The sequence below is a fragment of the Rhodamnia argentea genome, chromosome 8 (assembly GCF_020921035.1).
Source record: "Rhodamnia argentea isolate NSW1041297 chromosome 8, ASM2092103v1, whole genome shotgun sequence".
NCBI lineage: Eukaryota > Viridiplantae > Streptophyta > Magnoliopsida > Myrtales > Myrtaceae > Rhodamnia > Rhodamnia argentea.
Window position 1 is genome coordinate 9103278 of NC_063157.1, and position 22788 is coordinate 9126065.

The 22788-nt window shown below is 38.9% G+C and overlaps 1 protein-coding gene across 2 annotated transcripts; it reads right to left on the reverse strand.

Annotated features, from left to right (window-relative positions):
• Nucleotides 1-3737: 3737 nt before the first annotated feature.
• Nucleotides 3738-22213, reverse strand: LOC115736584 (E3 ubiquitin-protein ligase listerin). Of its 2 annotated transcripts, XM_030668346.2 has the most exons (16): nt 21840-22213; nt 21595-21718; nt 21291-21353; nt 19688-19765; nt 18306-18397; nt 15418-15520; nt 13463-13615; nt 12361-13019; nt 11731-12220; nt 10454-10959; nt 9025-9739; nt 8051-8738; nt 6662-7671; nt 6078-6512; nt 5632-5862; nt 3738-4727 (listed from the first exon to the last, which is right to left on the reverse strand). In XM_030668346.2, the coding sequence occupies exons 1-16, from the start codon at nt 21893-21895 to the stop codon at nt 4497-4499; spliced, it is 5634 nt and encodes a 1877-aa protein (XP_030524206.1). In that variant the 5' UTR covers nt 21896-22213; the 3' UTR covers nt 3738-4496. The 2 variants fall into 2 exon arrangements, with proteins under 2 accessions (XP_030524206.1, XP_048139257.1); XM_048283300.1 differs by lacking the exons at nt 15418-15520; nt 18306-18397; nt 19688-19765; ... (1 more) ...; nt 21595-21718; nt 21840-22213 and having other exon boundaries at nt 3739-4727; nt 12361-12751; nt 13463-13591.
• Between the last annotated feature and the right edge of the window lie 575 nt (nt 22214-22788).

Sequence of the window (22788 nt, forward strand, 5' to 3'; positions counted from 1 at the left end):
GCTTGTTTTTTATCTTTTTAAAATGACATTATTTCTCTTTTGTTCTCCGAAACAAAGAAACTACTTTTCTTTTACTTCTTATTTCTGTTCTCAAGGAAAAAAAAATCAATTAAAGTACACAAACGGATTTCTGTTCTTTTTCTATTTCAGGAAACAAAAGAACGGAAAAATAAAGAATAAAAGACTTTACCAAACAGACCCTAAATGGGTCGCAATAATGTAGGTGTCAACAGCGGCTCTCGCCTGTGGCCGGTGCCAAGCCTTGGCGACTTGCTATTGAAGAACGAAGAAAAAGAAAAAATCCTGAAAAATTTACAAAAATTATCCACGTTAACACCGATCATACTACGTAAGACCACAAACACTGACTAAATTGTGAGGTCAGCAATTTCCAATCAAAATTATTCACAATGGCTACTTTGACAAATCGTCAAAATGTTTAGAATTAAATTCACAAAAATTGTTGGAACTTTATCGATGGTTTTCTCTTGTCTAATAAATTCAAAGAGGAAAGTAGCATACAAAAATTTGAAAGTATGATTTTTGGGAAGGCAATGGGTCGGGTCTAACAGGGTACTCGACCCATCTCGGATCTTAATACGTTTAAAATGGGTTGCGACTTAAGATTGTGGGACGGGTTCGGGGTAATACATACAAAACCTATAGGAATTGAGACAGATTTGGGATTTTGTCATGGGTAATCTGAATCCCGAACCCAACGAGCCATTCTGAAAAAAAAAAAAATGTGCTCTTTTGGGGAACATGATGTCACGTTTGTAGTTTCGTATATGTGAAAATAGAAATGGCTTATGCTCCTCTAAATTATTCTACAACATCCACAATCCTTTTCGCACTTAGGGACCAATATGGAATTGAGATGTCTCAATTCATCCTATTTCATCATATCCGAGATGTGATATGGTTCCGAATTGTATAATCTTCAAGTTCATGGCTATGGATATTCAATCAAAATGATATATTGGTAGAATTTAGATCATATTGTAATTATTATGTAGGAAAGATGGTCGCCGAAACCTTTGAGATTCCGACAGGTATTGATTAATCAAAGTGTAGAGGATTTGGAGAACAATTAATAAGATTTTATTGGATTGGAAATGGATATTGCAAAAGACAAGTGTCGGATGGAATAAGCTCTCCGAAATCCTTACCGCTGTCATCTTTAGGGAAAATACATAGTAAATGTGAAAAATAAGGACAATTTAAAATAAATGACCTGAAATGCCTTCATTTTCTCAAATAAGGGCTTAAAGTGGTCCTTGTTTCAAATAAAGGCCTGAAGTGCCATCATTATTTCAAATAAGGACCTGAAGTGGTTATGACTGTTTCAAATAAAGGCTTGACTTCGCCGATTGGCTGGCCGACCAACAAATGTTCCGGCCAATCAAGGATATTTTCATCAAAATACAATTTTATTTTTATTTTTAGTTCAATGAAATTAAGAAATACAACAACAAAAAAGGAAACATAGGTGGGTGGGCTATCCTCTTGTCGGTGGGGGTGGTAGCAATGGTCGGCGAGATTAACGAGAGCCAACGATCTCGTCGGCCGGAGGCCAAGGCCAGCCGGGAGAGGGTCGTTGGCCAAGGCGGCGACCCTCGCCTAGGTCCGGCGGCGTCCACAAGTGGGAGGGCTACCTCCCGCTTGTGTTTCTTTATTTTTTTTATTTTTTAATTTTTTAAAAAATTAAAAGAGAAAAATAGACAAAATAAGTTAAAATGACCAATTGGTGAGAGGCCTCTTTTTTAAGATTGATATAGTGACTTCATATCCTTATTTAAAATAATATTCACTTCGGGCCCTTGGCTGAAATAATGAAGGCACTTCATATTCTTATTTGAAATGAAATCCACTCCATGTTTTTATTTGAGAAAATGAGGATACTCGGGGCCCTTATATGAATTTTTTTTCCTAAAAAATATGATTGTGGTATCTCCATAAAGTTAGATTTGGCATATAGGACATCTAAAATTGATAATTAACCTGAACTCATTAAGAATTTAATTGTACCCGTTTATAAGGCATTATGTTCTCACCATTTTGGAGTTAACAGACAATTTAGATTCACAAGACTGATACACAAAAGGATCGTTAAAATATAGAAAATATTATCCCCACAATCAGCGCAGTCGATGAGAGGGATTTATTGCTCAAAAACTTGAGGTTGCCTATTTCAATCCCACCAACTACATGTAAATTGTTTTGCAAAACCTCATCTCAAACCGTTCATAGCACTTTTATAAGGCTTTCAGGATGTTTCATGAGCCTTCGATAGCAAAGCCTCGATGCTCATGCCCATGGGCAGGAAACAAGGAAAATTAAGGACGTGCATGGTAACACTTACGGAAGTGAATTTCTGTTTCAGAAGTGTTTCTGGAGCAGAAATCCGTATGATAATGCAATTTTTGAAGTAGAAATCCATTTAGTTATGCAACATTACTCTTCTACTTCTAAAATAAAATTCTATCTGAAGCAGAAATTCGTATTGTAATACAATTTTTGAAGTAGAAATCCATTTAGTTATGCAACATTACTCTTCTACTTCTAAAATAAATTCTACTTTTGAAGTTATTTTTTACCCAATTTTAGAAGTTAAAAAAAGTTATTGCTCTTTCAAAAATAGAAATCTCTCAACATCAATATTTCTATCACTTCATCCTTTTTTTCATTTTCATCTCTCTCCCAACCACAACTCCGCCGTCGCCACCCACCGCCGACCACCGCCCACTGCCACTCCCCGCTAGCCACCGACCGCCCCCACGACCACCGCCTACCACTGCGACCACCGCTTGTCGCCGTATATGACAGCCCGAGTAAAAAAAAAATCAAATTTTTTTTAAAAGAAATTAAAAAAATAAAAATAAAGTAGAAATTTTTTGGGCGCCGATAATAATTCTTCATAAAATATTTTGTGTTAATAATGTTTTAGAAGTAAAATTTTTTATCGTTACCAAACGAATTTCTGTTCCAAAAGCAGAAAATTTGTCCTAATATCAAGCGCTTTTCTCTTACTAGAAATCAACTTATGAAGCAGAAGTAGAGCAATAAACCTTTACTCAAAAGCAAATGTAAAAAAAATATAACTTTTAGTCAGAAGTTGATTTTTAAAGCGGAAGTGTTGCCATGCGCGCCTTGTACCCGGAAATTCAACCTTCACCCTGGCAACCTTTTTGCCTTTTTGTTCTTTTTCCCCTTGAAGCCAAGCCGAGTTGCATAAAACCTACTTTTAGTTCACAAAAAATCAGGAAGCCTGCACGTGCACAGAAATTTTTTTAGCACAGATATTGGACCTTTTGGAATCCTGACGTCTTTCTAAAACGGAAAAACATGAAAATGCACCATTTTAGTGGAGCTTTTTTTTTATTCCCCCCAGTTTCTCTTTCCACTGTTTTATCAATTTCCTTATGCAAGTCTTTCACACAATTATCAAATAACACTCAGTTAAGTGAATCTGGGTTGAAATCCAAATTAGTAAGAGTAATTCACATGAACTTTCGAATGCCCCCTCCGTATGGTGGTAGGCTGGTGGCCTTTGATCCTAGTTGGGTCGACTTTCCGTTCTGTCACATTTCTTCTGATTACATTCCTCTGCTTTTGCCTTTAGTGTGTGAACTATTTACGTGGGGATTAGCGCACCATGAAAAAGAAATTCTATCATTCTTCTTTTGTTAAGAGTCCATGATAGTTGCACATTACTATTTTCTCCACCACAGACATTATCGCATTAGCCACCCAAATAATAACTCAAATGATGCAAAGTATCCATTTGAAAGGAACAAAGTACAATCTTATTACACTGTTGAAAAAAACAAAACTAGAATATCATAAACCACTACATATAACGGGTATCACTTGAATCACTATTTCTAGCAGAAAGTGTGGAGTGCCCAATGATGTGTTTATAATCTCAGAAAGCTAAAAAAAAAATCATGCTTCCCCTGTATGACCACATACTTTCTCGCTATGAACAAATCACATGTACAATTTGAATGTCAAAAAGCGCATCTCATATATAACGTACATGGTCGGGTCATGAGAAGAAGCTACGACGACTGACCTAGCAGATACAGAACTTGAGATGGGAGGCATTCTTCTCATTCACAAAAGGCATTCATGAAATCATCTGAAGATACAATTTTTGCTGCATTTCTGATCTTAGCTTCCATTGCCATGCCATGGAAAAGCTCTTCTAGAGAAACAAAAGAGAGGGTAAAATTAGTGATGGCTCTGTGTATGGGCACGCATGTCTGAGAGAGAGGGGGAGAATACCCACAACTTAGCATGTTAACCATCGCACAACTCTACCTAGGAAGATATCCAGCCACTGCGAACAGATAATGTCGATACTTGCTCAGCCAATGAATTCCCAACTCAATGACCTTCAGTGGGTATGCACCATACAGTGGCAGATCATCATCACCAATCCACATGGTGGCACCCATAAATAAATTCCAAATCCATATTGCATTTCTAATCTCTCATAGGAAAGTAGATTGGCATAGAGGGCAATTTGACTTTTGTGAAGTATTGAACCACTTGAAAATGCATTTACTGTGGAATTTATGTTTGCAGACTTTGCAAGCCTTGCTTGGAAGGCTATGGTTCTCTGTGTGGATAACGCTGTAGCAGATAGGGCATTCTTCAACACCTTCAAATTTCTTGTCGATATTCCGTTTCCATATTCGAATAGCTTCAGCTAAAGCTCCATTCTGCACGACATGAAGACATAGTAATAAATTTCAAGATATCGTTCCGTCAGCTTATAAATGTCATAAATTTCAAAATATCCTTCCGTCAGCTTATAAATATTAGCCACTCATTTCCCCTAAATTAGGAGAATATGGTCCAAAAAAAAAAAAAATTAGGAGAATATGGAGGAGCAGATGGTATAGGAACTTTTAGGCTCTATTTATTTCGCAAAAAATGTGACAATTCTGAAAAGTGTTTTCCAACAAGTCATTTTCTGGTGTTTGACTAAAACTTGAAAAATGAACTAGAAACTATTTCCGTTGTAAATCTGATTTGACTTTCCTAAATAGACATAAACTATCTGGGTGCTAATGACTCGCGCATGGGTAGCCGAGGAATCAGGCACGGGCACTGGGTCCCGCGCCCAGCTCCCAAGCACGAGCATCAGTCCCGAGTTCACAGAAGCCGGGCCCGAGAACCCGGTGACCCTGCCCAGCTCCCTGGCGCCCAGGCTTGGGTCCATTGAGGCCGACCCCGGGTGGCGACAGGCCCAAGTCCATCGAGACTGGGCCCAGGACATCAGTGCCGGTGCCCGGTCCATGCAGGCCAAGTCTCTAACCCCGATGCCCAGACCTGGGTCCATCGAGGCCAGGCACAGGACCCTGGCACACGTGCCCAGGTCCAGGTCCATTGAGGCTTTAATAACTAATATTACTACTGCTGGATCATCACATCCTACGGCGCACTCCCACATATATTTCCTGTGCATAAAGAAGGCTTGGAGGGAGCTCATTTTGACCTCCTAAAATACAGCGCTCGAACTTGTCAATCACATAAAAGTACCCAGCTTAAAATTCCCGAACCTCAGCTTCCAAAAGGCAATAAAAATATACAGTGAGCTAAAAACTCATACAAAGCATTTACCTGATTGCGTACGAATGACATCATGGACAATAACCACTTCCTCTGCTTGTCTTCACTAATACCCTTACTCCTTGGACAGTCGACATCAACTTGCTGTAATGGGTATGATGCAGGAAGACGAATGACAAGGTCAAATCCAGTCTCTTCCTTTGTATAGGTAGCAACAACCTCATTTGCTGCTTTGCTTACCCGAATCGAAAAGTTTTCATCTACAAAGCTGGCTTTCTTGATCTGCAACAAGTATTGATGCGTCAGACAATTTCAAAAGGAAGCAGTCGATCATCCAACTAATCAGACATTAAGGAAAGTTTGCCGTAAGGAAACTCTCTTGGACATACAACTGCTTGGCCACTTATAATAGTAACATTTTCATCCAGAACCCGACGAATTTCATGAAGTCCTTCAACAGAAAATACCTGACATCATCTTAATCAAATTACACACACCTGGGATAACTCATTTGAGATTAAGGGAGGGCTGCACCATGTTTTTGTGAAATATTCAATTGTTGACCGGTCACGCAGATATCCAAACCACTCTCGCACGTAGGCAGGAAGAAGACGCAGCATCAATCCAAAAATTGCTCCAGCAAGTGATGCCATTGTCAGTGGCTCAATAGGCCAAAGAGATTCCACTGAAGACAGCAAACAGCCTCTAGTGATGGCCTCTTTTGCAGCCTCATATACCCCAGCAGGAAACTCTGTGTCTTTCTTTTTCTGATTAGATGGTACTGCCACATCCAAAATATGCTGGAACAGGCAGTCAATAATAACTGGATCAACAGAATTATGTATATATTGAACCAATCTCTCTCTTGCAGGTGAAGATGGTAAAGACCATATATGTGACAGCAACAAGGACCAAGCAAGAAGTATGTGCACCTGCAAAAGAAACATCGAATGAAAAGGTATTTCATGACCACATCAGTCTGTTCAAACATGGAAGAGCCTAGACTATGCAGGTGGCTGATCTAACATTATATGAGATCAATATGAATGAAATGAGATGCTCATTGACCAAACATTAATACCCGTTCTTCTGCCAGCAAATCCATCTCAAACATCTTACGGGATTTCTCAATCATGGATGATATTTCCTCCTTCAAATGGACATTTTGCTCTGATAAAAGATCAATCTTGCTGGAATCCTGCTCGCCATCCAAGGTAATCATAGTTTCTTCTCTGATAGCCATGTGAGAAACAGGTTCACTGGAAAGCATTCTGTAAGCAGCAAACTGCAACGGTGGTGCTGGCTTGGGAGAGAATAAAATGGCATAAAGTGAACTTATAGATCCTTTGCTCAGACCCCAACAATCTACCGACCTCACTGCTCTTTCTCTAGCAAGGGGAGAGGATTCATTAACTCCACGCGCTACTGACTCCCAAAAGTAAAGATTATCAAGCAATGACAACGCTACAACAGAAGCAGCCTCATGAGAGTGTAAACTTGCAATGGCCTCAGCAAGACCAGCACATAAAAAGATCCTAAGTATACCCCCGGTTATTCTATCTTTTGTGGATTCCCATTTCTCAGTTCTTGAAGGATCTTGATCATCTACAACTTTTGCTAGTTGGACACCGGAGAAAGAAGAATATGCTAGAAGTGCAGATTTGGCTGTGTCTAGTCGATTATGGTCCTTAATTAAAACAATTTGCTCAAGCTTCTCAATGATGCTAAAATCCGACTTATCAGAACAAGAGTCGTCAGTTATCACATCGTTTACATTCTCTACAACATCCTCCATCATTACAACTGCTGATTGAATCCAAAACCTTGTCATAGACAAAACGAAGTCCCAATCTTCTTCATTGAAGTCATTGGCACAATAACCAACTGAAAAGACTATTAGCTTTGACAGCAACATCTGCAGATGATTCGAAGCATTTGACAAGTCAATACTGACTCTCTGCTTTCGAAAGAAATCAAGCAAGAGCGTCTTCTCCCTGAGGCTGATCTTCCTTTCTGGTTTTGGCGCATTTGATCTGTCTGTTGCACCTATTGGATAACAAGATACAACCAACTGGAACCACTCCTCCATGTCTACATCAATAACCAAAAGAAAGACGCTCATTCAATAGTACAATCAGCAGCACTACATGTCCAGGGTCCTTCAGTGTACCCCAGAAGAAAACGAACACAATTGCTCAAGGACGGCATAACTCTCAATTCATGTTTTCTAGCATATCATTTTATAAAATTCGTCAAATAACTATAAAATTAAATTAATTTTCATAAAAAATTAGACAGGCCTAGACCGGAGATACTCCTTTATCCTTATTCACCAAAATAGTACCGACAAATGTTGATTCAGATAGAAGTAACATTCAGCACGTCAAGAAGATCATTAGATATTACTACATAGGCATCATGAATAACATAAAAGGCAATTTGTTGCAAATTTGGAAAACTAATTACTTACCATTGTCCCATTGCCATGTGAGCAGAGGTGGGAATGACAATATTCTCTGTAACCAGCCCATAATTGTTTCTTGCACCTCATCATTCTCTAAAGCTAGTGACTCCAAATCAGTGAAATTTTTATGGCTCCGACATAATGGTTGGATAAGAATTCTCATTATCAAAGGAAGAATCTGAAGACAGTTTATGCTGACAGTATCACCAATCATAAGCTTATTGATAAGAACTTGAAATAAGGTCCTTGCTTTGTCATACTTCCATACATCATCATTGAAAAGGGTCACAACCAAAGACAAAAGAGCCCTTACAAAGGGCTCTTTAATGTTTTTCACTTCATCAGCAGTAGTGCCATAAAAATTGGGAAAGCTCTGTGCTCTACTTCCTCCTCGAACCAGAGCAGCATCTAGTAAAATGTCAAAAATGGAATCTAGTAAACCTTCCTTAGGAGGATATACTTCACTTTTAGCACATGCACTCAACAGTGGTAAGAACGTAGTGATGGAACTGCCTCCAGGCCATTCCCAGGTGCATAACATTTCAGCAGCAAGCCACGCTCGATGGGTCACCTCTTCCACTGTTTCTTCAGACAGCGGGGAAACATTTGAATTGTTGCAACAAAATACTCTGTCAACACCTCTCTTTGTGATAAGCTTGTCCACCAGAGAAGCAAACTTGTAACCTCCAGAAATCTGCATAAGTATACAACACATATTCATTCTACTTCTATTTCGGTTAACCAAAAGCTGAATGAAACTTTCCTTCCCCCGTTAGAAAGTAGGAAATCCATATATACAAGTTAGAAGTTGAAGAGATTTTAGATGAGACGATGGTCAAACAGACAGCTAAGGACGTAGTAGTAAAGTTGGCTATGGCCTAGGGGAGGATGTCCAAATCAAAGCGGTTCAAGAGCAGCAAGGATTACAAAAATCATATAACAATTAGCTCTAGGGATAAGGACATCAATATCTCACTTACATTGCTACCAGTCAAATCATTTTCACCATATCGGGAGTCGAAGTCAACTGAGATCCACACAGGCCACTGATCGCTCTTCTTAAGGAGCTGCTCAAGCAGAATTTGCTCTTCATATTGACCCAGACAGAAAAATTCAATAACTTCAAGTATCCACTCACAGCACAATGTTGTCACCTTACTGGCATCAACATCATGTTCTTCTAGGATGGCATACCTGATAGATTGAACCAAGACTGTACTTGATTTCTCCCGACAGTGAATACCAAGATCTTGCCAAGAATGACCATTTATTTTGCGAAGAAAAGCATGCAAAGATTTGCCAACTTCAAATCTGGCCTTCAAATTCAGCCATTTGTCATCAGGCACATCATACAATGATTCTCCCATGCGGCTTTCCCAGTGAAGAACACAAATTGCAGCTAAAATACTTGAAACCAGTTCATCCTCATTGAGTGTCAGTAAGCAGTAAAAGCTTCCCAGAAGAACCGCAAGAACAGATTTGGCCATGTCAATCTTGTCGCTATGGCTTTCCCCATCTACCATGAGATCTCCTATTCCTGAAGCCAATGTTGAGCCTGCATCTCTCACCCATTTGAAAGGGGACCCAAGTATAACATAAACCAACTTCTCTAGAAGCGCCTTGAATACCAGGACAAGTGAATCCCTTGACAGAAAAAAGATCTGATCATCCTTTGAGGAGCCACCAAGAGCAGAGCTGCATACAGGACATTAATGCACAAGGAGATAAAGGAATCAGCAAGACCCTCAGCAACACAGAGATAACTGAAAAGTAGAAGAAAAGCCTAATTTTCTTCTGCATTCATGTAAATTAGGGTTCCTCATAAAAATGTATTGTGAACTTGAGCTTTTGAGGAAATACAGAACCAAGTTCCATTCAACCGAGACCGAGGGATCGTACAACAACCACACAGGATACAGGATCCTCTGAAACAAACAAGCATGTCCCCAAAAAATGACAACATAAGACAGAACAATGGTAAGTAATTACAACTTAGTTGGACCATGCAGAAACACGCAAGCACTGAGGCCAATGATGCAAAATGCATCGCTTCACAACGTCTTTAGCACACAAACAGACGCTATGGTAGTAGATATTTGCCCAGGTTTATGCTGCAGCCAAGACTTGGGTCTAAAAAGACCATAAACCTACACATGTAGCATAGTATAACCACCCAACAAAAATTCCAAATCAGAAGATAATGGAGTTTCTTATTAAGACGAAGGCGAAAAAATCATCTAGAAAGAAAATGACTAAGCTCATCATGCCACCAGAAGAAGATCGCTGATTATTCTTTTTCTTTTTTTCAGTTCGGCCAGCAGGTCCATCAACTATGCATAACATGGAAAACATATCAAAGAACTGGATAATACAAAGAATTGATTGAATGCTCCAGCTCAATAAACATACCGCAAAAAATCAGCTTCTTGAATCCTATTGGGAGGACGGGAACTAGCCACAGCGACGGCCAATGAATCTAAAAGCTCATGATGCCAACGTTCTACATAGGAATTTATATGCAGTTCGGATTCTGCTAACTGCCTATTAGTTATTTTGTCTCTTGCTTTCTGCAAGAGTGTGCATAGCATAGCTGCATGTTCAGGGCCCTCACTTCGCAGTTTAATTGTGTGAGACAAAACAAAGCTCCATTGCTCAGATAAGCATTCGTCATCAAGCAATGCAAGCAACAAATCCAGACGGGCAGCACTACAGCTGCCATTTCCTGTCAAGCACCAAGGAACAAATCTTTTCTCGAATATATACATGAAATGCTCCAACTCCAGACTCCTGTTCTGCTCTTCAAATGGACGAAGAGAAGAACTCCCTGTCCCTGCGACTAGAAGTACCTTAACCATCCTGTTTGGTCCAAAAATTGAAATTGCAGCTGACAGGAATCTAATTCCATCTGGCGAGTCCTGGTTCAAGAAAAGTAAACAGTTGAAACGTAACATTGGAACTATGACCTAAAAAAGCACCACATTGGAACACCCAGAACTGACCAATATTATGTACTGTGTTCTAAAACAGGAGAAAAGTTGCCACAAACGATTTACTTGAGGAGAAAACATATCAATCATCGACAGTATTCAAACAATAAGTACAGATTTAACAGGGCTATCATAAAGGTCAAGGAAATCATTGGGTTTCATGACAAACACCAGGTGTCAGAAACAGTTGGACAACCTACTGCCTCAACTTTACCGCAGTGAAAGGCTTTTTAATATGACAAACCTGCTCATGAAGTGGATGCCTGCTAAGAGTGCTAAAACTCAACTCAAAGAAGGAAAACAGAAAATAAATCTGTTGAAGTGATATTCAGAGAAATATCAAAGGAATTGTCACCAACAAAGCAAAGATATCCAGAAATTTTAGCCCACTGAATGAAACAAGAACAGTTCAAAAAGTTGAATCTTCATGTCAGATTCCTTCATAGCGAGAGTAATTGTTTCTTTTATCAACTTCCCAAGCATACAAAGGAGGATAGTTTTCCAAGACAACAATACAAAGCACTGGAGAAGAACCTAAAGTGAAAGATATCAAATTAAAGAATATGAACTCTCAAAGACATATGGAGCATCATGTATGATGAGCAAGTACATGACTGCTACAGAAGAAAAGGAAGACAGAACTAAGTAACCATAAAATCCAAGTGAATTTCATTCGAATCCACTAGTTAAGTAACTTACAAGTGATTCTATCGATGAAAAAGACTCAGCTAACGTTGGTCCCACCATGTAATCCAGGGGCCAGTATTCACTTTTTCTTACAGCATGTTGCTCCATTAGCAACAGAAACTGAATCAATCGCTCTACACTTTCCAGCCGTCCTTCATTCTCAGAATGCTGACATATGCCCCTAAAGCTCTCGCGAAACGCCAAAGAGAAAGCAGAAAGCAGATCATGTTCTATCTGAAAGATGCCTGAAAGAATTTCTACAATGCATTTTCCTAAGTCCTGGGGATAGGACACAGGATATCTAAGAGGTGGTTTTTCCTCAATCTTCTTTTGAATATTAGGACTCTGGCCTTCAGATGAATCAGTAGATATCCCTGTGAGGATTCCACTCTGAACCTTTGGACTGAAAACAAGCAGAAAGTCTTCCCACAGAAGTTTTACAAGAATATTCTCAACAAGAGTCCTTTGACAGCAATGAACAGAGCTCACTTCAACAAAATACCTGAAATTGTTGAGAAGACAAACTATTACTATCACAGGAAAAGAGCTTAAACATAGTATGCCCTGAGACATAATTTCTAATATCCTACCAGAAAGATGATCGACATCCAAACTTGCAAGACAAAAACTAAAACACCCCACCTGGATGCATTCTGTAATGCCCAAAGGAAACATTCTTTAAATGCACGAAAGAATGCGGCTCGATCTTCTATAGAGGAAACAGAAGGTTTTCTTCCGGCCCAAAGGTTGTGGAACAAGTCAAGGAAAAATTGCTCCCCCCGAACTACATTGTGAGGCACAGTCTCTAGGAACACCAGCAAAGCAGGATAAGAGATCTGCTGAGATCCAAAACATCCACTCCGGAGGAAATGCCAAAGCCTATTTAGAACGAATTTCTGAGCATTCAAAAAAGTCCAACAATCTGGGAATCTTTTTGAAAAGATCAACACCACATCCCACATCAGTGCATGACAGGAAGGATCTTTTTCCTCAAAGGCACCCAATATTGAGGCCCCTAGAGTTTTCAAATTCCCTTCATTGAAAACATGAGGGACATTTTTCATGAGACTCCTCAATACTGCATATGTTGCAGATCGAATGGCAGCACTATCAGACTTCAGGAAGTCTAGAAAACATTTGTGATAGGAAAACAACTTCTCTGCGTAAAACATGGCAGTAGACCTGGCTTTTGGACCATGCTTTGGTTCAGTGGCTATATTCTCAAAACCAGGTCTTTCAGATTGCAATGAAATGAAAACATCAAGAAGAGTCGCCAGTGCCAGCAAGGATGAGGAAATCACCTGCGACGAAAGGATTAGGAGAAAATCAAAATCACGATTGTAGAGGTAAGTACACCAACACATTACTATCAACAAGCCAAAGATCTTGCTTCAGCAGAACTCCACAAGGGGAAAAACTCAAAGACAGTATAGCGAGCAGCAAATGAAGCACCATTAATTAACATGATTGCAAAGAGATAGCATGAAACACATCTTTAACTTTCCCTGGGTAGCTCCGGCATTTTAGGTCTTCCATTCAAAAGGAGGCAAAACATTTCTTGGTAATTGAAAGTTGTAGAATTGCTTTATCTCAGGACCAAGACTGTTAAGCCATAATAGAAAGTTCCACAGCATTAATATTGGTCATGAGATGAGCACTAATTTACTGAATGAAAAAGCAAAGAAATCATCTGTGGGAACAATGAAAATCAGAAATGAAGTGAAAAAGGTCATTAATTTGGTACCTGTTGATGCATCTGTTCTATTTCATCCAAAGCAGCTGCCTTATCAAACAAGTCCTGTGCTGTGAGCTTTAGATTTTCCTCCAGATACATACACATCTCAGTTGCACATAAAGCTAAAGCATCTAATCTCTTTTCCTTGGAAGGAAAGGCTGCCTGTTATCCACAGAAAGCAGATGCTTAACATCCAACTATAAAAGTGAACACAAGAATGCTTGCTAGATTTTCCAACACTTGGTCAAATATTTTTAGGTCAAAAGATCTGCAACCAAAAGTTTATTATCTTCATAACAAATCACAGAAATTAGAAACGGGAATAAAGTCCTTCCAAACATCTGTAGTAGCATCATAGAAAACGCCACAATGTACATTGAAATTTGTCCTCAGTGGGTTTATTCAAGTCCTTGCAGGTGCACATGAAAGTCAACCCGGGAGATAGATCAGTGGAGGAACTCCCCCAAAATAGACATTCTCGACTTAATCACCACCAATGGTGAAACTTTCATGAACCGTTTCCACCAAGTGTAATGACCCACCAATGTTCGCAACAGAAGTTGATGTTTCATATCATGTAAACAACAAATGGAAAGGGACGAGACGAGACATAAGTCCACACTGGATGTAACCAATTGAAACCCATGAAACAACAATGCACACCATACTAAAACTCCTGCCTGAGGAGGTTCCTCTTGTTACCTATGCACTCATGCCAAAAGTGTTTTTCAAATGAAATATCAACATCCAAAATATTTATTGCAATAGCTTAGTATTCGGGGTGGAATTCTGTCAATACGCTAAATCAGACGAAATCAATTAGTAAAGGCTGGATGCATAGAAGCAGTATCGACCAGCTAAAAGTTCACATTATTTTCTGTGTCTTCGATTAGAACACACTCGTTCCATATCAAGTGAGTAGGTAGCATTCATCATCCTCCAGAACTCTAGCTGGCTTTATGAACTTCCTCCACTTGCATTTTTGGAAATCCCCAACATTGATAAAGATTAGAATTGGAAAGTAAATGCTAGAGATAAAGTTTTTACAAGAGTCTAAAATATGCTCAATTTTGTAAGTGTCATGACTAGAATGCTGCGATGATGTCATCACTTCCTTTTTGAAATTTAATTTCCTTAGAGTGCTTTCAAGGTAATGCGACAAAGTTGCCACATGATGTTTCTTACTTATTCTATACTGCATGTCCTGGACCAAGAATAATACGAGAATAAAAGTGTTGGTTTTGGCTGTTTACCATCATTTTTCATCACTAAGTATCATGGAAGACAATTAATGCCCTTTGAGGAAGCCTGCTTCGAACTTCGACCATTTAACTGACACGTCCAGATTTATTACCAGCTGATTCAAGATATCCTTGGCTAGATTTATATCCCAGAACCCTTTGTGTACAACGTCCCCATTTTGGGTACTGTTCATGACAAATTTCTAAAATTGGCTAACAAATCAACCCCACCATATTACTCAATCAAACGACAATGGCTTACTCCAGAAGACGATATAATGTTGTACATTCTTTCGTCTAATTTAGGTTTTCAAATTCATAAGTAGTAAGTTGCACAAGTAGTGGTTTATTTGATACATTGTTGTCAAAGGAGCACCTTACCAGTAATTTCAAAGCAAAAATAACTACTGACTGTTACCTTACAAAATTACCCAGTTAAGGACGCAGATGAATGCTTCAACATTTAATGGGACTCTGGGACTGAAATGAAAAACCCACTTATCTCTTACGTGCTGCTTTCTTGACAAGCGGCATATCGTGCCCTTATCCCTGTTCGATGACACACAGAGTACCCACTCAAGGTGAACATCGTGTGGGCGCAAAACCCCAGACTCATACAAAGTTTTGTACATGTAACCATTGACGCATCCATGTTGGGTAGGAAATGCAAAGACCTCCGTCCAACACAATTCAAAAGGTACATAATATAAGAAACCAATGCACCTGAAATGACCGCTTCGAAGATTGGGAAACCTCAAAAACTGGGTCAAATTGAGAGAACCACCATGGTCCTATCAGAGACTTCAAGTGCAGAGCCAAATCTCGCCTGAAGATATGAACAAATTATTTAGAACGCTTTCAACAACTTCCTGCAAAAGCAAGGCAAGCACATGTAGGAAATATTGCCAAATCAATCTTGAAGAATGCCCAGTCAAGAACTAGAGTACAAATCCACAAAAGATAATTTTGAAAGATTATAGTTCTATAGGAAAAGAATGAACTAATAGGGTTGAGTAATGGATTATTCCCTTTAATCCTTCATATATCAAGGAAGATCTACAGTGTCAAAAATTCAAAATGGCACTCATCTTATGAGGGCTTCCCTAAAAGGATTGCTGGATCAAATAAAATAACATCACTAAGATCTATAAGAAGCTCGCTCAATTAAACAAACCCCCTCCAGTTCCAACATTTACGCTGTTCTCCCCCATAAAGACAAGGAAATATCTTATTCTCTTAAAATATCATTGGTTTAGTAGACGCAGGAAGGATATAAGATAGATTTAGCTATCTTAATAAAAGGTTGACAGAAGAATTAAATGCAATAAGAGCTTTCACATGTTATTTGTAGTTGTAAGATTTTGTAGGACGATCGCCAACTGTTCTAAAAGCTTAAGCCATTAGATGAAAGCACGGTTTAATATTTATATATTCTTATCACTGCCCCTCACGCTTAATCTGGTTTTTTTGCGTAGTACTAAGCATGGAAATATTTAATTGGGGAGGCAAATAAGGGCCTGGAAAGATTTGAACTCGGGACCCTCTTTCTCGACACCATGTGAGATTTTGTGAGGCCACCGCCAACTGTTCTAAAAGCTTAAATTGTTAGATGGAGGCGCGGTTTAATATTTATATACTCTACTAGTAGTTTAGAAAGGCAAATATAGATACCAAGCATTCACAATGGAATAACATGTTATCCGAATCATTCTCAAGTAGCACACATGGAGTCTTTATTTCAATATGATGTCACTTGAGCTAAGGGATATTCTATAGGTCTACAAATAAGGAGGATTATACTCCACACACTTAATATTCCTCATTTGAATGATAACATGCACGTTCGATAAGCACATCAAGTAGGACAATGTTTTGCTGATTGTCTGTCACAAAAGTCTAGATATGACTAGGAAAAAATATATCTAAGAGGATAGAAGCTCTTCGTTAATCATCATCCAACGTGATTCAGCATAAGAAATGGTGATCTCAAGATGCTACATAACAATCTACAACTTTACGAAAATGGCTCGGGAGCAGATAGCTACCAATGCAGCGGGGAAGAACATTCTCATTTGAATTTTAGGGTGTTGCAAGTCTGCATTTGATTACGACAAAGTAAAATAATATCTGCCTACAATGGTTGAGAGAAAACATTCTTGACACACAAATGACAGAAAGGTGTGTTTTTTCCCTTTTTATGGCAGGCTGATACTCTCTGCAAGCACATCATAGCCATTGCTAAGCTTTAGATGTAATGAGTAGGGGTGTTTACAGTCCAGTCCCGTTTGGTTTCACACTAAAACTGCATCAGAAATTAAAATTTAGATAAAAATTATTTCTTCAACTCGGAACCGAAAGATTGGAGAGTCCCCAGGTCTCAGCATTTACACACGAATGCCCACGATTCAAAGAGTCACTAGAGGTGAAACTTACTAAGAACGTCAAACTGAATTATGAAGATATGAATAGAACGAATTAAAATGGAATGGTATTCAATAGCTAAACTTAAACCTGTCTACCTTATCCTAGGTTAGAAATATCTCAAACAACTTTTCGAAACAAACTCACACTTATGTGAGAGAAGCATTTGAAGATAATTCCAGCACAGCTTATACCTGGACAATCAGAAGTTGAACAAGGATTTCTAAATGATAATGTGTTTCTGATGATACTTAAAACTCAACCGAGCTAGAAGATTTTTAATTCGCTGTGAAAGGATCAGTTCTTTTTTTTTTTTTTTTTTTTTTGGTCGAAGAAGGGATCAGGTTAGGGACTTCGTAACTTTGGGGGGAGCAATTAATCATGAGAGAAGAATTCGAACAAAGGAGAGTTTGACCAAAAAAAAACTCATAAAGGAGAGTTTATTTTTCTTTGAAAAGACATAAATAAGGGTGATAAACAAAAGGCGTCCAGTGTCATCTTCACTCAGCCTCAATAATGGTAACAGAAATAACTATAAAATACTACTATTAGCTATTTGTTCAGTTCACCTGAGGTTTCAGGGTTTTATACTTTTTGACCAGACAACCAAACTATCCTGAAAGACAAAGAATATAAACTACGCCAAAAAATCTAATAGTACCACACAATGACCGAAAATTTCCTGTTCTGTCAGGGTTTCAGTTCGCTGGATTTGTGCCCACCTTTCCTAATAAGCAACTATAAGGCTCTCAACAGCTTAATAAAGATACTTTTTGCTATTTGTTCAGTTCACACCAGGTTTCAGGGTTTTATACTTTTTGACCAGACAACCAAACTATCCCGAAAGAAAAAGAATATCAACTACGCCAAAAAATCTAATAGTACCACACAATGACTGAAATTTTCCTGTTCTGTCAGGGTTTCAGTTCTCTGGATTTTTGCCCACCTCTCATAATAAGCAACCATAAGGCACTTGCTGATTCACTCTCAACTGCTTAATAAAGATAAAGCTAGACATCCATATAGAATATAGAAACCAAACAAACAGCCCAAAAAATAAAAACATGCAAGATCACATGTCAAAAATTGTCTACTAAAGATATATGTCGAATAGCAAGCAAATTGCTCTAGAAATCAGTTCAGCAAGCAGAAAACCCCACTTAGTCGGCATAAAAGGTAAGCAGCCTTACCCAATAGAGACAACAAGAACAGACATTGTTTCATGCGTGGCTCGGCGAACTTCTCGATTGTAATCCAGTAACAACCTCTTGTACTCAAATGCCTAAAAAAGTGAGAGAGCCCTAATAATGAATTATGAAGAATTTAACATAGTAAACAACAAAAAATCATTATCTTAACATTTAATGACCTGAAGAAGGAAATATCCTTAAACATCATAATTACCAACACCACCACCACCAGGCTGAAACATTTACTTGAACTTCAGCCTCACTCCATTCTCCTCAAGGGAAGAAAGGAGAAAACAAGAAGAACCATAGCCATAAATGTAACATAACTTGTCCTCTAAAGCTGCATAACATCATTCTAAATTAAGCTTTCTTCCCAAAAAGTAAGGGCGTGTTTGATAAACTCATTAAACGTTGAAAATTAAACTTTTTAGCAACTGATGATCTCCAAATATAAACTACTTAATTGATTTTTAAGTCAAAAATTACTTAATGCAGTAAGGAAGGGGTTACTTAGCCAAGCTAGTAATAAAATATTCAATGAAAATTAAAATTTTATATATTATTGTGAAAAATCTTTCGATAATTCTCACTATTCCTTTTGGTACGAAACTAATAAAATCTATTATGTAATCGACATCAATCATTAAATTAACTTTCTTATTTTCATCAATAACTAAAGACTTCAGCACTTAATATTCAGTACCTAATCTTCGGCACTTATTTTTCAATTTTATCAGTTGAGCCCAAAGTTTAGGTAAAACCTGATCCTCATGTCTGTGAAAAGCTGCAGTACCGAACAACTACCCATGCTTTTCAGCTTTTGCCGACGAGGAGAAATGAGCAATGAGCAATTTAAGCTATAACTGAAAAGATGGACATGCAAGAAGCTCGTGGAAATTGAACCTTTGATTATCTACCAAAAAGACCAATTAGTATCTTCAACGCAAACGGTCCAGCTAAGATGGATGAAACAAGAAGAGGTAAGTGTCACAGAGCGCCTTCATCTTTTAAAAATATTGGTGACTCCATTTTCCCTTGAGCCACATCAAGAAATGGCAACCACTGCGAATATAGGTAGAAGGAAAGGAACTGAATACATCCAATATTCCTTCCTTTACGTGAGTCCTACTACTTTTTGCCTCATAAGTTGGAATATAGCATTTCAAAGTCAAGGATAAATAGTTCCATAATGCCATTAACCTCAATTGACATTCAACTTTCTTTCCTCTCTATTCCTTTCCAACTCTAAGAAACTCAAAAAACCTGACTACTAGCTTAATTTTATGTCCCAGATTCACAAGCGCTTGTGATCAAGAGAGAAAGCAGAAAATGTAGACGAAGTAGAAAAGGATGAGTTACAAGGACATGTAAATGGACCTTACCCATTGTGGCATTGTTGGTATTATATCCTCCTTCGACTTCTCCTTCAGCAGGACAGATAAAGATCCCAGTGCTTTAAGCTGTTGAAGAAAATACAAAGAGGTAGCATCAGACTATAACAGTTCATCTTCTCTAAGAACTCGTATAGGGCTGCCAATCACCAATCAAAATCATAGCAAAAACCAAAAGGACATGATCTAAATCATTGCCATCCGTGGATCATGAATAGAATTGCATAGTGACCACCAAGCATGGAACACCGTTTATGCCCAATTTATAAAGAGTGCCACACTGCCGCTGAACTTCAGCTTCTCATGTATTAGAACTCAAATCTCTAACCCTACAGTATCACGGAGAAGATAGAGCTACTGAACCCTCATCATTCAGAATATAAGATTAACTGAAAATCCCAAAACATACCAAAAAAAAAAAAAAAAACGCAATGGATGAACAGAAGAATGATGGCAGCATGTTGAGACCAATATTCTAGTACCGCAATAGAATGTCTTCATGCAACACAAACCTAAGTGCACCAAATAATCACTCAAGCAGTACAAGACCATGTTTTATGTAAAACAAACACAAACAATGCCAGCAGAACCTAGCAGGCCAGCTTCATGGCCTAACCGCATATCTGTCTCTCCTCAGAACAGCTCAAAGGCCCAAGCACCACTATGAATTTGGGTGGAGCCAAAAATGTTTGCTGAAGAAGATTGATGATAAACTAGAAGCTAGAAGGGAGGGATATGTGAATAAGTAGCTCTCCATGACCTGGCTATAAACTGTCCTTCCTTATATTGGTGTTGAAAGGCCTGTAACCAACTCATGCCCCATCCTCAGATAGGGCAACACTCCACCATTCAACTTACTAAATCGAGAATGTACATATACCAGCAGGGTCCAATAATACAGAATCCCATATAAGGTAAAACCTGGATAGTTTTACAAGTAAATATAAAGAAATTACTTCACAGCTTCATAAGCAGCCTTTTTAGCAAAACATTTCATGCCACGGATTTTCCCTAGAGCCATTGAAACTCTGCTTCTTCCAACTGAGGCTGTGACGTACTGGAGTTTTAAAATGAAGGCGTCAGTTACCTACCAAAGAACAATCATTCTCATCTTCCATTACTTTATTGTAAAGATCGTAGAGGTTTTGTATATAAATGATGTAGTTTTTTTTTGTCTTTCCCTAAAGGAGAGTGCACCCTCACAACCATTTCACCCCCTTTTTCATGTGCACCTGACAAGCAAAGGTTCTCAGGGCAGCCTTTATGCTATCAAGCAATCAATCCTCTGCATTTCCACTAAAGCACAACAAGGGACATTGTCGAAATAACTTGTACAGAGTCACCGACTAAATACAGTAGAGCCTACCAGGATGGGTGAGGCCTTTCGCTCAAATCTTAAAAGAGATCACCAGAAACCAAAAGCTGTAAGTTACCAATTAAATATTGAGACTTGTCAACCATATTATAACCAAAATATACCATACATATGGAAAAGAAAAAAAAATGAAAAGAACTTTTTATTCTCATCTTAAAACAACACAGCTTGTGAAAAGACCGAAATTTTTGCGACAGCAGCATGTTCAAAGTACAGCACCTTGGTGGTGGGATCCTTTCTGCCAAGCCTCTTCAAGTGCTGCACCAATTCGCCATCAATGCCCTGCATTAAGTTCACCACATTACCATAACGACAGTATCCATGTGCTAATTCGTCACACCAATCTGACGCTCTATGAGCTCCCAACAGGCATCACATACACTTTGCAAAATTATTCAACCCATAACTCTACCATACAACAATGACAACCATCTCGGTCTTCCTGTTTTACTCGCCTTCATACTAAACTGCGTCATAAAGAAGACAAATTCACTTAAAAGGAAGAAGACAGAGCAACACGTACGCAAGCAGCATCGTCGCCGCCGCCACCGCCGCCGCCAAGCGAAGAATCAAGCCGAGAGCTTCCAAGATATCCACCAAAACCCGCAGTCGCCGTCGAGCCAGCCGGCAAAAGCGAAGCTGCAAGGCTGTCGGAAAAGCGAAACGATTCGGAACAAGGGAAAAAAAAGAAAGCGACCCACGTCGAATTCAATTGAAACCACATTAATTGGCGCAAAAATTAGCACGGTGGGGTCTCTCATCGACTACCTGCTGCTTGAAGGGCGTGCCTTGGCTCGAGCTCCTTCTCCTTTTTGCCTCCCCATCACAGCGCCGCCTTCTTCTTGGTTTTCCCTTCCTTCCTCCCTAGCGGACGTGGAGGCTTGGTGAGAGAGGAACAAGTGTTGGCGAAATTTCAAGAGCTTTTTCGCCGGATACTGCTTTTGATGATCGAGTAATACAGGTCGAGCTTTGAGCAAATCCAATTCGATGAGCTCACAGCTTCACCGTCTCTCGCCTTGCCTCCAGAGGCGGCCGATCGATCTTGCCGCGGCCTCTCTCTTTCTCCCCCTCCGCGCCAACCGGACAAGTTTCGCCCATCAGACGTCGTTCGAACTTTATATAACATCCCTGTTTGTCCCATCAATCGAGTCGACGCTTCACTCCCGTTGGGCAATCCGAGCTTCGTCTTCATTCCTTGAATGTGGAAATTACTATTTTCCCCCTCCCTAAAGGGTTTTAGGTCTGTCATAATTTGGCCCCAATATCTTAAATTTCTGGCATAAAGCCCCGAATCTCTTCGAACGGATTTCAAGATACGTAGAATTTACTAGGAGCGAGTAAGACGGAATCATCAAATCGAGAACCGCTCAAATCGGATCAAAAGACCAATTTGATCTGATTGTCGAGGGCACTAGTCCAATTCTTAATTTCATAAAATTGAAATCAGTTATTTTCAAAACTAGACCATATCGATTGTATTTTTATATAGATTTTTTTTATATGTAAACCTAAAATTCGTCTATAATTTTTTATTTCTTAAATATAAATCTAATTTTAATTAATATGTTAGTGTAACTTCACCCCTACTAATAATCCACTCAAACTTAATTTTAGTTAATAAAGTTCACATTGCCGTCTCTACTAATAATATACTAACTTCGTTGAATCGCCCGAGAGCCTGACTGACTAGGACCATCTAATTCGATTCCTAATTCTT